The 15,895-nt window shown below is 33.2% G+C and overlaps 1 protein-coding gene across 3 annotated transcripts; it reads left to right on the plus strand.

Moving 5' to 3' along the window:
- Positions 1-523: 523 nt before the first annotated feature.
- On the plus strand, positions 524-14,933 carry LOC110611500 (protein ANTI-SILENCING 1). Of its 3 annotated transcripts, XM_043954779.1 has the most exons (12): positions 527-857; positions 1,445-1,856; positions 2,980-3,148; positions 3,258-4,117; positions 4,738-4,764; positions 6,686-6,778; positions 7,045-7,123; positions 7,318-7,408; positions 10,777-10,882; positions 13,650-13,766; positions 13,881-13,956; positions 14,585-14,933. In XM_043954779.1, the coding sequence occupies exons 2-11, from the start codon at positions 1,512-1,514 to the stop codon at positions 13,929-13,931; spliced, it is 1,938 nt and encodes a 645-aa protein (XP_043810714.1). In that variant the 5' UTR covers positions 527-857; positions 1,445-1,511; the 3' UTR covers positions 13,932-13,956; positions 14,585-14,933. The 3 variants fall into 3 exon arrangements, 2 of the variants coding, with proteins under 2 accessions (XP_043810715.1, XP_043810714.1); XR_006350176.1 differs by lacking the exon at positions 10,777-10,882 and having other exon boundaries at positions 528-857; XM_043954780.1 differs by lacking the exons at positions 6,686-6,778; positions 7,045-7,123; positions 7,318-7,408; positions 10,777-10,882 and having other exon boundaries at positions 524-857.
- Positions 14,934-15,895: the final 962 nt, after the last annotated feature.

Raw genomic sequence — 15,895 nt, forward strand, 5'->3', positions numbered from 1 at the left:
AAGTGAAAAATGTGCGTTTTTTTATGAGAGACTTGGTTGAATTTTTGACATGTTATAAGTAATAAAATACACATATTAATTGAAATAAAAAAATAATTTTCATGGTTTGAAAGAGTCTTCTTTAAACCATTTAAATAAATTAAATCTACCAATAAAAATTTTAGTTTGAAGGAGAGTGCTTTCAAACCATTTTAAAAATTTTAAATAGCAAAATTTGAAATGTAAGAATTATTAGTTTGAAGGAGAGTTTGTTTTAACTATTTTAACCATTTTAAAGAATTTTAAATAAATTAAATCTAAAAATAAAAATTATGGAGTGCTTCTTAAACCATTTTAAATTTTTTTAATAAATTAACTTTAAAAAATAAAATTATGGTCTGAATGAGAGTCCGGCTAAAAAATTTAGATGCATCTTATTTAGCCATTGATGAAAGGTATACAGATTTAATTGGGCTTATTTCCCATGGGTTTTGTTGAGCTAGGTCCTTTAATGCGGTTCGGTTCTCTCTATATTATGGATTTCCATTTTTCTATTTCGTCTACCCGCTTTCCCTGGAGAGAAAGAGAGAGATAGAGCGAGCGAGCGAGCGAGAGCAATCCCTTCCTCCACTGCTTCGCTCGCCCAAATCAGAAAAGTTAACGGCAGAAAACGCCGGAGAGGAACACGAAAGGGAAGTAGCGCGCTCATTGCTAGGGTTTCCTCAGAGATAAATCCTCACAACGCTCTTCGAAACTACAAATTTCGACTCTTCAGTGGCACCATTACTGTTCCTAAACTCTTCATGCAGCAGTATTTAAACAGCCTTGTTTGTTTCTCTGGAAAATTATTTGGAATCTGGTTAGTTTTGGAAGAAAAGGTATTTCTTCAAAGCCGTCGTTCATATTTCTGATTATAAGAAGTTTGGGAAAAATTACGTTGTTGCTATTTCACTGGTTTCTTGAAATATTTTATTTTATTCTCGATTCTTTCAGTTTTTTAAGTGTACCTGTGAAATTAAGACAGTGAGGGTTTTTGAGTAGCTCTCTATTTTTTTTTTATTAATATTCTTTGAAATATAATTTGCATTATTGCCAATTATATTTTTGCAGCAATTATATTGCTAATGAAATTAGGGTTTCGAGGGCTTTGGTATAGATACTTGGGGTCTGCTTTCTTATTATTTCTATTTGATTTGCTTCATGATAGGTTTTTTACCTGTTTATGTTTCAAAGTTATTTCTTTTATTTTCCAACAGTCCATGGGTTTGATTGCTTAATATGCTGCTATGTACTTCTTCACGGTTTGTGGTGTTTTCCCAATCCCAAGTGCTATCTGCTGCTTTCACGACATTTTTCTGTCTCTGTAATGCTGCTATTTCTCCATGATCGAGTTAATTGCAAATAGTAGAGCTTTGTTACTTATTTATTGGGAAAAAAACTAATTGCCCTTTTCTCCCTTCGACAGTTTTAGGTTTCTCCTTTCTGAAACACTCTGCTGAATGCTTTAACGGGAAGACTTGACAAATCAGAATATGGTACAGGCCAACGAAATTGAGAGCATTGGGTTCAAGTGGGGAAAAAAGAGAGGAATTGGTGGAAAAAAGAAAGATGTACAATTTTACGAATCTTTTACTTATGATGATGTGGAGTATGCGCTATATGACTCTGTTTATATATATGCGGACGGTGAGACTGAGCCTTACATCGGCAAACTTATAAAGATATGGGAGAATTCTGATAAGACGAAGAAAGTAAAAATTTTATGGTTCTTTCGTCCTTGTGAGATATCAAATTTTCTTGAAGCTGACAAGGCGGTGGAGAATGAATTGTTTTTGGCATCTGGTGAAGGTGTAGGCCTTGCAAATGTTAATCCTCTGGTAATTATATTTTGATACCTTTTTTTTCCTTTTATCTTTTTGAGATATCAAATGTTAAATCCTTAAATAATTTCTTATGAAAATGTAATTAATAATTTATTTATTTTTCGGGGAGGGTGAATAACTTCTGACAATTAATTTTAATTATTTTTAAGTACTATTTAATTTTTTTTTTGACAATTTTGGGGCAGGGCATGGTCCCAATGAAGCTCTGCCGCTGAACCTGAATTTTATAGCAACTGCTTTTTTACTTTTATCTGGATTAGCATTTGTTGAGCTCCTTATAGTTGACAGTATTACCAATTATTCATTGAATTGAGATATCAATTTCCTCTCCTATTTTTTTTGTCTGTTGGAATTGACATTTATATAAAGAATTTTCTGTATTTTCCTTCCATGTTAGAGGTACTTATATACATGAGTCGCGGAGAGCTCAAGGGCTGTCTTACCTGGACCCTTAGCTTAACTTTGATGTTATCATTGGACACGGCTAAATTGTTCATGTTGGGTTTTCCCAATGCAGTTGAAGATTGCATGAAACATTGATGAGTCAAACACTTGGATATTTGTCCATAATGGAAGAGTCAATTTATCAATGGTTAAAGTGATGATTCTGTTAAGAAGCTTTTAAAGCCAGCAATTCCATAACCAATTAACTCTAGCATATGGCTTCGAGAATCATAAAACCTTTGCATATGGCTTTACCAATCCATCTCTTACATATGCCTTTCACAATTAGAATTAAGAGTTGGGTACTTCAGATTTATCTATATTTGGTACTAGATTCTTAGTCAAATGCGAAGCCTTGAGCAAAATGATATCTATTAAATGATTATTCTGTTGGTTAAACAAGTGGAAACCCTTTTGTATGTGAATTTAGTATAATCGTTTTTTTCCCTTGTGCAAGTATTTGTAATTGCATTTGTTTTTCTGCATTGTGGTGGAGTTTTTTGAATTGAATTGAAACGTGCTGGCACTACTTTAAGCAGTAATGAAATTGTTTCACTATTTTATTGTATTGAGATGTTATTAATGTACTTCCATAGTAACGTATTTAGCGTATGTGGAGGTGCGTAATATAATTTAAGCTATGGATTTGCTAATTTTTCATGTGCCAATTCAGGAACCTATTGCTGGAAAATGTAATGTTGTTTGCATTTCAAAGGACAGCAGAAATCCGCAGCCCTCATATGAAGAAATTGAAATGGCTGACTTCATATTTTACCGCACATTTGATGTTGGGCACCGTGTGATCACGGATAAGATAGATGATAAAATTGCTGGAATTGACGGTATGTGTTATTTGGCCTTGAATGCTCCTGTTTTTTGGTAGCATTTAGTTGGTTAACTGTTGATTGTTAAGGTTTTTTTGTATGTCTGCTGTGTTTGTAATTGTTGCAGTTAGGTTTTTACTTAACAGTGTCAGTATTCAGAAACCCAGTGCTGTTCCTAAACCTGATTCAAATGATAAAGAAATCATTGGAAATGCTGTAGTTGCTGGAGTGGTAGACAAGAATGTATCGGGGAAACCTTTGAAGCTTGATGACAGTTCAACTGATGCTTCAACAAAAGAAAATTCAGTTTCTAGAGAAAATAAAGCAGCAATTATGACATCTGTCAAACAAAAATCTGGTCTTGGGAAGAAGCCTGATTCTTATACCAATTCAAGATCTGACAATGAAGAAATTGCACATCTGAAAACTGCATTGGTGAAACAGAAGTCCTCGCTGGGAGAGAAGCATGCATCTAAATCAGGTGTAGAGTTGGCTGAAATGGCGAAAATAACTAAATGGGAAAGCATGTCTAATGATAAGATCACTTCAAGGTCTAAAGACAATGTTAGTAGTGAAAGTAAAGCCAGTAGTATTCCTGCTATTGAGATTCATGCTGAGAAGAAAGGAAAAGCTACTAAAGATTCTGTTAGATCTAGTGATAGACCATCTAAGCTAGCAAATTTTGATGATTCTGTGAAAGCATCAGTTAATGGCAGGAATACTTTGCAGAAATTAAATCTTGATTCTGGTGGCAGTGATGCGAAGGCTCTAGATCGAACAACCACTGCTTCTGATGACAAATCTAAACGTAAACTCACTAAGAATCCCTCTTGGACTGAGAACATCTCTTTAAAGAAAACAAAGCTTGATGAGAAGCTTACAAAACATGCGATAGGCCAATTGCTTGAAGCATCTCCTAGGGAGGCTTCAAATAGTGTGAGCAAAACTACAGATCAAAAAGTGGAAGTCACTCGAAGACCAGAAGCTGTAAGTTACACTACTGAGATACCCTTATATATATATATATATATATTTTGTTTATGTAATTTCATTTGTTAAATAACTTGGTCCTACCATCTTGTTTACTCAGCAGTTCGAAGCAGTGTATCATAGACATATGTACACAAAGTGCATTAAATTGTTTGTATGAAAATCTAAGAGGGAAGGGTTTGAAAAGTGTATTGCTCTCTGGTTTGAGTAAAATACTTGCATTAATTGATTGCCTCAAGTGGAGTCAAAGCTGGTTTTATATGCTTTCAAAGCTCATTCTATATCCGTAGTCGTGTAATTTGTCTGATCATGGCTCATAGAAAGCTGTACTGAATCCCACTGAAGGTGTTCTGTATTCAATTTACTTGTGCTTCGTGAATTTACCTTTTTTCAACCACAAGAATGACATACTTATTTGCAAGTGTTCTTTAAATGAAGGAGCTTTCAAAAGTTGGTCATTGATTTGCGTTGATTTCTGCATATAGCAACCCCTGTTTTGATTTTTTGATTAGTGTCCCATAAATCATGCTTCGTTCTTCATTGACATTAAAGTTTTGGTACAGATGATATCAATACTGAACTCTTTTTTTTTTTTCCCCTTATTCATATGTTGACAGGATAAAAGCAAATGGTTTAAGATGCCTGTGAGTATTGTTTCTATTATGCACTTTCTAGTTTTTCATTGGTTTAATTATATATGTTTGTCAACTGCATTTAACTGCATAATTATCCATAGTTATTAAAGGTGCTCTTTAGGCTCAAGGTTCACAGCTCACAAGGCTCTTACCCTAACTTCTTAAGCGTCTAGATGTGCATCTTGTTCTAGGATCTAGGCTCTAGGCAATGAGCTCTAGGAGGGCACACCTTTATTTCCACCTTCGGCAAGTACTTCCATCCGAAAAAAATATTTGACTTGAAATTTGCCAATCTAGCAAAATCCAATATTGACGATTAAGAAGTTTTCATACTTAGCATCACTAGTGATAACTAGTCTTTTAGAGGATGTTTGTCTTAGCTTGTAAGATTTAAAAATAAGCTGATTTGTTTGTATATAACATTTTTTTTGGGTTTATACATTTAGGTTATAAACTAAAAATATAAGCTTAGGGGGACTAACTTTTCATTTTGGTGCCTATAAGTACTGAGCTTATAAGTTGTTTGGACCAAATAAGTTACTATATTGCCCTGTTATTTGTTTTAATAATTCGAATAGTAATAGATGTATTTGTAAGCTATTTGTTACTGCATATATTAACGCCTTATCAACTATTTATATGCATTTTAACCAAACATGTTCTTGCTTAACATTTTAAATGCTTATAAGCTTCAATATGTCCTTGCTTAACATTTTAAATGCTTATAAGCTTCACTTAGCTTATAAGACATAAGTACTAAGCATGATTTTAAATAATGGCCGTTACATTATGTAACATAACAGCCGCTATGTAATGAGTTTTGGAGGGCCGTTATCCGGTTATACAACAACTCCTTGATTTGCAGGCGTAACGGCCGTTACATAACCGTAACGGCCGATACATAGCCGTAAAGGCCGTTATCAGTAATTGTAATTCTTTTATATCCTTCCTCTTCTGCCCCTTAATCTCATTTTCATTAGTTTCTACACTTTTCAGCAGTTTCAAAGATTATATTTTTTAAGTTTTCTCTTCTCTTCCTATTTCAAATTTCAATCTTCCCTGCATATTTTTCATATAAGTTATCCATTATAAACTACTGTATTTCCAAGTTTATTTCTTCTAAAAAGTTAGTTAAATTTTATGTATTTTAGTTTTCAGTTATTGTTTTTTCTCCCCCTTTTTTTTAATTTTTGTGGATTAAAGTGTTAGTTTTGAGTTAAAATTGTAATTTGAGCTATTAGTTTACTCGATTTATAAAAATTATGTTGGTTTTTTTGTTTATTTTAAACTATATGATGTTTAACTTAAGTTAAATAATCTATATTTCATATATTTATGTTTATTATGCATTTGTATACATTGTTTTGAATTAAATCTAATCAATATCATTTTATTTATGAACTTTGCAATTTTTTTTGAAAAATTTGCATAGCGCCGGGCCGTTATCGTTACATTATCATGCTGTTACTGACGTTACTGCCGTTACAGGCCTGTTTCAGGCCTGTTTCCATTACTTGCGACTGCGACCGTGATTTAAAACCATGGTACTAAGTGCTTATAAGCTGATTTTCATAAGTTAAGCCAAATACCTTCTCAATCTCTCTCCTCATATGTTGTTTTCAATATGTTCTTACTTTTCTCATGTTAATTGCTTCTTAGTTTCTTGGTTATCTAAAGTTGCTTTTTTATTAATTTAATTTTTTGCACCTCACTTCATTTGGGTGAGTGCTAGCGCCAAGGCCCTAGAACCCCTTTGCGTCTTAGTGCACCTTGAGCCTTTAATAATTATGTAATTAGATATTGCTCGTGTGTCTGTGTGAGAGAGAATGAAGCAAAAACTATGCTATCCTCTTCAGTTGAATGTTGATGTTTTTGTAGTAAGAAGAGTGAGATACTGTGGACTTTATGAATTGTGATGTATATTTTCTAGCCTTGGGAAGAAAGAATGCAAAATGCACATGCAGAAGGAAGGCTCGTCCTGCTTCAGAATTTGGATCCATCTTATACTTCAGCAGAAGTGGAGGTAATGTTCATTATGAAAATAACTTAGTTTATGGATAACACCTTTTTTGTGTTTTTCATGTTGCCAATGCAGTTTCCTTGTGGTGTAATAGATAACTGCAGTCTGTCGAATCCCCCACCCCACCCCATCCCTTTTTATTTTGTCTTATATTCTTAGTGTTTAGTTTAGTTCCCTGCCATGGTTGTTCCAAGTTGGGCCTGCCACTTTGTGTTGCCTGTTTTGGTTGGGAAAAAATCTCTTATAAAAGTCTGAATTCCATGAAACAGGATATTGTTTGGCATGCTTTCAAGGAGAACTGCACTGCAAAGATGATTCAACGAACTGCATTTTCTAGCCCTCATTCTGGTACACGACAACTACCAATTATTCTTCACATATTATTTAAATTGTTAAACAAGCTGCAGCTTTTCATTGAAGAGTTATTGGTTGGCTGTGTGATGATTATTTATGTGCTCCATCTTGTTTCTAAACAGAAGCCAAAAGAACATGGTTTTTACCTGTTTCTAAATTTTTTACATGCTAATTTCTTCATGATGTAGGTCAAGCCTTTGTTATATTCAAAACAAGTGAAGCAGCTGAGATTGCTGTCGAGAAGTTAGATGAAAGTTGCCTTATGCTATCAAATGGGAGGTATGCAACTTTATTTCTAACATGGTCCACCTCTCTACAACATATCTTACACTTAAATCTTAATATAAAGTAAGGTCATAAGGATATCACATGATATCCCTTGTGCATAGTTATTGACAGCCAAGGTGCAGTGTGGTGCCAAGAGGTCCTAGAGTGCAAGCGTAATTCATGAAGTGCAGTTGCCCAATTGAGAGCAGTCAAATGCCAAAAGAAAAGAGGATAAGTTAGAAATCCAAAAATAAGGCCAGAATTTTGCAATGAAGTGAGATGTTAGCATGATTAATCTAATTGAATTTAACTAACAATCTTGAAAGCATCATTGTACAGTTAAGTATCTAATTATGAGAAAAAGAGAACATAAGCTGGACAGAAATATTTGATCTTATTGCTTGTAACAAAACTTTGATAACTCGAAAACATAGTACCACTAATAATAACTATGCATGACCATGACTATTAAACTGGGACCAGACTGGTTGGGCAGGTTTGTATGGAATTGGAGCTTGGTCTGGTCTAGTTTAATTATTAAAACCATATTTCCTTGAAAACCGATGTGAAGTGGCTAGGTATCCAGTGAATCGGAAACATGGCCAGTTTGAAATGGTTGTCACTCAATTAAAAGAAATGTAGAGGTTGTGACGCTAGGATTAGCTCTTGGTCTGAAGAGAGGTCTTCTTTCCCTCATGCCAATTATCATTTGAACTGCAACGTCTCCAAATTTTCTTATATAAAGTTATTCCTTCTATTAACTTAATTTTTTTTATTAATATACAAGGGCTAATAATTATTTCCCTATGATAAAAATGTAAATTCTTCATTTCACCCACTTGTAATTTGAATCATTAATGATATTAGTAACTTTTTAATGTATTAATTTAAAACTATTAATTTTTTTAATTACCTTGAGACAATTAAAGTGTGTTCTATAATTTTATTATATTAGCATTTATTCTCATTAGTAATGACTAATGAATAAATTTATTATATTTATTTTTTATCAGAAATTAATTATTATAAAATTATTTACATATTAATATGTAGCTAAATTTATTTTAGTATATATATAGATATACTTATAAAATAAATAATTGCATTAATTGTAATAAATTTTTGGGTAAATTGTAATTTAGTCCCTCTGGTTTAGTGAAATGCAACCTTTTGTCCTTCTGTTTTAAAAAATCTTCAATTTAGTATTAGTCCCTCCTGTTAGATTTTCAGTTAAATCACCGTTAATTTTAGTTAAAAAAACTAAAATACACATTCTCTCTCCTTCCTCTTCCTCTTCCTCCTCCTCTTCTTCTTCTTCTTCTCCTTCCCGATCTCCTTCTTCTTCTCTTTTCCGATCTCTCTCCTTCCTCTTCTTCTTCTTCTTCTTCTTCTTCTTCTTCTTCTTCTTCTCTTTTCCGATCTCCTTCTTCCTCTTCTTCTTCTTCTTCTTCTCCTTCCCGATCTCCTTCTTCTTCTTCTTCTTCTTCTTCTTCTTCTCTTTTCCAAAGCCAGTGCTTGATCTGATATTCTGCAAAATCAGCAGAGGCAAAGAGAAGTATGGTAATTTGCTGGAAGACCAATCCAGGTCTATCAACATCGGAATTTTACATATTTCTGAAGCTACCACTCTTATGTAGAGATCTTGACCATATTCAACTACTGGTCTTGTATCAACCAACCCTCTAGCCCAAGTAACACAACCATTGCCAGTACCATTGACATCCAACTTCGCATAAGCCACGCAGAGCAGTTCCTCAAACACTTTTCCTTGCAATCTTTGACACTCGTACTTACACTCACCCAATATTCTGACGCATCTGGCAGTTTTATTCCAGTTAATTTTATGAACCCCTTATTTCCACAAACATGTGGATTCTTTGGAACACATCCACCTGACCAATCTAGCATTTCCCAGTCATTGGGATATCTAGGTTTAAAGCCCTTCATGCATTGAAAAACAGTGGTGGAATTGCTGATATTACAAATACCATAAGCACCACAAAGGCCATAATTGTCACAGCGGTCTCCTTGGACTGTGAATATGAGGTTCCAACTAGCACGTCTATTATTCCAAGAAAAATGCTGGACATCTAGCAAAGAGAAGAAGAAGAAAAAGAAGAAGAAGAAGAAGAAGAAGAAGAAGGAGATCGGGAAGGAGAAGAAGAAGAAGAAGAAGAAGAGGAGGAGGAAGAGGAAGGAGAGAGAATGGGTATTTTAGTATTTTTAACTAAAATTAACGGTGATTTAACTGAAAATCTAATGGGAGAGACTAATGTCATAGTTTTTAAAAATCACAGTGACTAAATTGAAAATTTTTTAAAACAGAAGGACAAAAGGTTGTATTTCACTAAATCAGAGGGATTAAATTACAGTTTACCCTAAATTTTTTATTTTTAATAGTATAATATTTAAACACATTTGAATCTTAAACCTTTGGTCCTTTGTTTTCATCGGTTTTATGACCAAGCTAGGTGTATAAACCTTGCCTACAACACAATTTCACAAGATCATATTTGCCTTCTCGTTTAGTTTAGCTACCTAGCTTTTACAAGAGAACATTTGATAGAATAGTAAAGCTAATGAAAGTGGAGAAAGGACTATCTTCAAGAAAGGAAGAGAGATTTGACTTGAGGAGTGTGTGTTGTAATTGGACTATTAGAAGCCAACAATTCCAATGGTAGCAGTTTGGTATAGTTGTTGACATTTCGAGGATAAAAGGACTCTCGCCAAGAAGGAAGAGAGATTTGACTTGTGAACGTTGGATTTTTGTGGGCAAGAAGTTTTAATTCTAGCAAGAGGAATCATTGAAAATGAAAGCTCTTAAGGTGCATCTTTATTGTGGCTCATGGTAGAAGGCCCATGCTTGAGGCAAAGAGCTTGTGCTTATTGGTGGTTGCGTTGCATGAACTCATTAGAGGTTCCTCATTCACCCTTGGAGGTGATAGGGCCTCATTTCCTTGTAGAGGGCTAGGGTCGACATTGTGTGTTTTAGGAGCACATTTAAAAATTATTCCCTCATTACTAGTATACTCAATATGCTAGTAGAGTGGAAATTTTATCTATGGATGGTTGAGCTTGTCTAGTAGCTTGCCACTCATTTTACAAGCTTCATTAAGTTGAAATTGAGTGTATCCCGTCACTTGGTATCAATTTCCTACTTGTATGATATCCTTGTCCTCGACGTAGCCATTTAGCCTTGTAGAACTTTGAAGTTCTTATTTGAACTTACAAACTAGCTTCCATGGATATGATGTGTTATTGTTATTTATTATTATTATTCTCTTTTATATATGCTTTGTGCTTTTTCTCAATTTTTAAAACCCTTGCTCTTCTTCTTTTCCTCCTTTCCTTGTTTAATAGTAAATGATTTTTATTTGTAGGCCTCTGGTTGGCAGCATTGCAACTCTTAGTTTCCCTGGAAAGCCGTCAACATTTTTTGGTCATATCTATATTGATAAACTTAGACTCCAGATGCAACGGGAGATGGTAAACTTGACTCTCACCCTCTTCCTTGCACGCACTTCAAGTTCAAGTAAATGATTGGCTAGTAATTGGATAGAGCTAGACCTAACCACATGGTCCATCGATCAAACTTTTTGTTGGGAAAATTCTTGCTCAAACTTGGTCCACCATAGATCAAGAACCCAAAAAGTGGGATCCACATGAACATGTCTCTTAGACCATGTTGGGTTGGGTCTAAGAATTTGTGGTTAATGGTTCATGTGAGCTAATTTGCAAAATAGTCCCTTTTCTAGGCTATACTTGAGATTTCGACATTCCCTTCTCTTTTAGCCTGCAATGTGCTTGTCGTGCTTTACCACGATTGGCAAAAAATTTGCCTGCTAATGTGGATTCAAAATAAGAAAGAACACTGAGATTCATCTTATTGGGCATTCCAAATTCAATCGAGTTGTAGTTCTCGTGGGTTAGTTTTGACCCCACTTCTTGCGACTCCAACACAATGCTCCTTCTTGGATCTTGTAGCATTGAGGAAAATGGACGTAAAGCCACATGTTTCCAATGTTCAATTTTGTATTTGATACCAAGTGGGCTTGCCTTATTGTATTTCACTTTACCTCAAATGTGGAAACATGCCGCGGGAGTTCTAATGCACATTACTCATGAAGCACTCGTATGCTAGACCTGATGTGTCTTATCCTCCATAACATTATTAAGAAAAAGGCCTTTTGGACTGAAAAGTCCAAATTTTAAGTTCCTTTGCAATTTCATCCCATTTTGGACAAATTATTGAAACCTTTGAAATTTGAAGGAATTTTAACTAAGTGTGACATTTTGTTAAGCATTCATAGGGACATGGATCAAGTGTGATATTTTCAATTAGACTTGAGAGTTTTTTTTCAAATCATGCAGAAAAAGAAAAAAAAAATGAAAATCATGCTAAACTAAGAAAGCGTTTTTGAATTCATGCCGTCAAAGAAGCTTGTTCAACACTTAAAGTGTTAAACAACTCTTTTCATGCCACGTCAGTGTGTCACCTGACACGCTGGCAATGTTGAACACTTATAGTGTCGAACTTGCTTGACATGCTGGCAGATATTGCCACGTCGACTCCTATATGCATACTCTGTCTAAGACACTTTATATATTTAGACTTTATATTTTTGAAAAATTATACCAAAAAATTTATTGAGTTTTAATTTTTAGTCAGATTGCAAAACTGTAGACAATTTGAATAATGAAATGATCGTTCTGCATGAAAACATAAACTGGGGTTAGGGGTGGAGATTAAAAATTGTCAAATTGAGATGTCTTTTTATCATCTTAATAATGGTAAAAAAAAACCTTCAAATTGTCTAAAGTTTTGCAAAGTGGCTAAAAATTGTAATCCATAAATTTCTTTGTATAATTTTTCAAAAGATATAAAATGTAAATACACAAAGTTCCTTAAACTGAGCTTACGGACAGGAGCTGATGTGGAGTTAATGTGGTGATGTTCGTCAGCGTGTCTAGTAAGTTCGATAGTATCAATATGGAACATTGCAAGCGTGTCATTTGACACGCTGACGTGGCATGTTCAACACTTTGAATGTCGAATAAACTCTTTGATGTTAGGATAACATCTCAAATTAATGCAAGCATTTGTGTTCTTTCCTTATTGGTGCAAGGAAAATGAACTTAAAGTCACTGGGCCATAAGTTCAAGTTTGTATTTTGTAGAAGGTTTGCTTTGTTGCATTTCACTTTCCCTTTAATGTGGGATCATGCTATTGGACTATTACCACCACTTGTCCCACATTGAAAGTTTATTGAAATTTGAAATTATATATAATAGCGGGTCAAAAACTATTAAATAATTTGGATTAACCATTTTGGATCAAGTGGATAGTAGGTCTAAAAATTATTCGGTTAGTTTGGGATAGACTCTTACAATTGGTATAAGAGTGGGCTTGCGAGGAAAATGGCTATCCATACGAAATGAGGTGGAGCCACCTGAGATACTAGCGAATTACTATTCTCAAGGGTCGATTATGATTTAACAATTGTACTCGACTCAGTCTAGAATGATTGCGATGGAAACGTAAAATTGAGTGGGGGACTAATGTGGGACTTGTCCCACACCGAAAGTTTAATGAAATTTGAAATTGTATATAATACCGGATAAAAAACTATTAAATAACTTGAGTTAACCATTTTGGATCAAGTAGAAAATGAGTCCACAAGTTATTCAATTCAGTTTGGCCGGGCTGTTCAATTATGTAGAAAAACATGTGCATGCAAAAAAACATGTGCATGCAGACTCAGTGTGTGTGTAAATTATTACTACCCATTGAGATTTGACAAATAAGTACTACAATTCACACTTTAACCCTTCGAGGTCTGGAGAAGTACAAATTTAAGTTGCTAAACTTGCTATTTTCTAAAGTGAATCAAATTGTTTTCTACTTTAATTTGATTACTTTTCAGACCTTGTACTAAAAGATTGTATAGTTTTGTTTTTAAGTTTTCTTTTCTAACAACATTTCAGTTCTCTGAGTTCTCAAATAAGCGAATTTTAAATCCCTTTTAAAGTTAAAGGGTGAGGAACTAATAAATTGTTCCATCTATTTATGTATTGGTTCATTTGAAAGGCAGTATACTATATTTTGGGCAAAAATGGTCATTTTACTTGAAAGAGAGGGTTAAATGCATTGGAAGGCTTAAAGTTTGTGTTTTTGAGAAGTGAAGGACTATTTAATTCACTTTTAAAACTTAGGTATATTCCATCCCATATTAATGTACATTTTGTTGTGTAGAAAGAAGCTGTATCTACTTCGCATTGTTCTCAGCCCAATACGATTGAGTATGATATGGCCATGGATTGGTGCTTATTGCAAGAAAGAACAGATTTAGAATGGAAACACTTGTACAAGGTCTGAAATTTAGTTTTTCTTGTCTTAATCTCATGGTATAATTGTTACCAACGTTGTTTCTGTCAACGTTAATCAAGTTTAATGCTGAATTGGGTTTGTTGATTCTTTTTTCAGCAACAAGGGCAAGAGTTGAGAAAACTGAAGGCCAATTTGAAGTCCAAATGAACTGAAGTGTATTCTGATTTTCATGGTAAGTAAATCCTTGCCACTTTAAAGTTTGTTGCATACTTTGGCTGCCTTTTTTCTGCATAGTTTCTAGTGCTTGATCTTATTGCATTTTTCTTACGAGATATTTTGTTCTCATTGATCTATGTTATTGGTAGATCAGTTTTTTAACAGATGAGTTCCAAGCTAGACTTGGTCTCCTTTCAGATAAATTTGAAATTTGTATTAATTATATCAAGTTGGGTGTAGCTTCCCGGCATGATTGATTTTGCAATAAAAGAATTCAAGTTTTCAAGCTAGACTTGGTCTCGTTTTAGATAAATTTGAAATTTGTATTATTTCTATCAAGTTGGGTTTAGCTTCCCGGCATGTTTGATTTTGCAAAAAAAGGAATTCTAAGTGAATTCTTATAAAATCATATATGATTTCAACTTCTTTTGAAATGAAAAATTTTTTCGTTAAAAAAAATTAAAAATTTTCATTTCAAACAAAGACAATTACTAGGAAAGAAAACAATTGAATTGAATTCTTGCGAAATTTTTGATTCCAAAGACTGAATGTGTGGAGGGAGAAAAGAAGTAATGAAAAATCAAAATGAAGCTTTTTGCTGCTGCTCTATCCCACTCTAAATCACTAGTTGTCAACTTTGTCAGGAAATGGTTCCTTAAAGTGCAGCAAATAGTTCCTAAGTTGATGGAAGTCGAACATATGCACTGAAAACGCCACTGATGGTGGATTTTGGCATCTGATGATTGACAGTATGATGGTGAAATGCGCTTCATTTTAGCGGGTACCTTCTGCAGAAGTAGAATGAATGCTAATGTACCTGAGGCTGTTGTTCCTTCTGTGGGAGAAGCAAAGGCGGTTTTTGGTTGAAGCCAATTTTAGGTTATTGCCATAGTTTATGTAATTTTATATTTAGTACGCCTAATTACATTTATTAGGATGGAATTTTGTAAAATCTCTTTCTCATTAACGTCGCTTTGCTTGGTTGAACCGTTCCGTTGCGTTGTCTCTCTTGTTTTCCTCTCCCATTGGCGACCACGCTTTGGTGAACTTGAGGCAGTGGGTAAGAATGGCTAGGTTGTGAGTTTCTTCTTGAGCTCAGAACTGGGTAAGTTCACTTTCACATTACCAGGTCAACTTGGCTTTAATTGGGAGTAAATTGAAATAAATGAAAAGAAATGCAGCCTTGAGGCACCCGTTAAATGATAAGTTCTGAGAAGTATATGATTTTTGATAAAATGTTTTTAGATTTTGTGTTTTACGTTATCCAATATAGGAGTCTTATATTAGTACCAAAAAGTGCTAATGAGTATGAAATTTATAATAAATGTAAACTCGTTCTATCTTTTGATACCGTTAAATATTTAATGAAAATTATATTTTAATTTTTGTATTTTTAAATTTAATTAATTAAATTTTATTTAATTAATAAAATAATTTTTTAATTTAAATTTTATATTTTTAGTTCAAATTAATTCATGTGTTAGATTGATTTTTAAATAATGTAATTGCTAATAAGTTTTTATATTTAAAAAGATTGTATAACTTAATTTTTTAATTTTTAAATTTAATATTTTAAAAATAAAAGTAAAATAAAGAAACATATATTTTCTGTTTGTTTTATTAATAAAAAAAATCATTAAAAAGGGAAAATTAGAGTATTTTTTTTTAAAAATTTAAAGGTGAATTGTACGAAGATTTTTAATTTAATTTTTATTTTATTAATTTATTTAAAGATATTAAATTTAATAAATATGTGAAATTAATTTAGAAAATAAATATAAGTATTTATTTATTAAAAATTATAATATTTAAGGATTAATTTATAAAAATATTAGAATGAATTATAATTAGATGGACTGTTTTATTATAAAATAAAATTTTATAACAATTTATAAAATATTTAAATTAAATTATATGTTTTATAAAATTTTAAAAATTAAAATATAATTTATTTT

The sequence above is a fragment of the Manihot esculenta genome, chromosome 3, assembly GCF_001659605.2.
Source record: "Manihot esculenta cultivar AM560-2 chromosome 3, M.esculenta_v8, whole genome shotgun sequence".
Classification (NCBI taxonomy): Eukaryota; Viridiplantae; Streptophyta; class Magnoliopsida; order Malpighiales; family Euphorbiaceae; genus Manihot; species Manihot esculenta.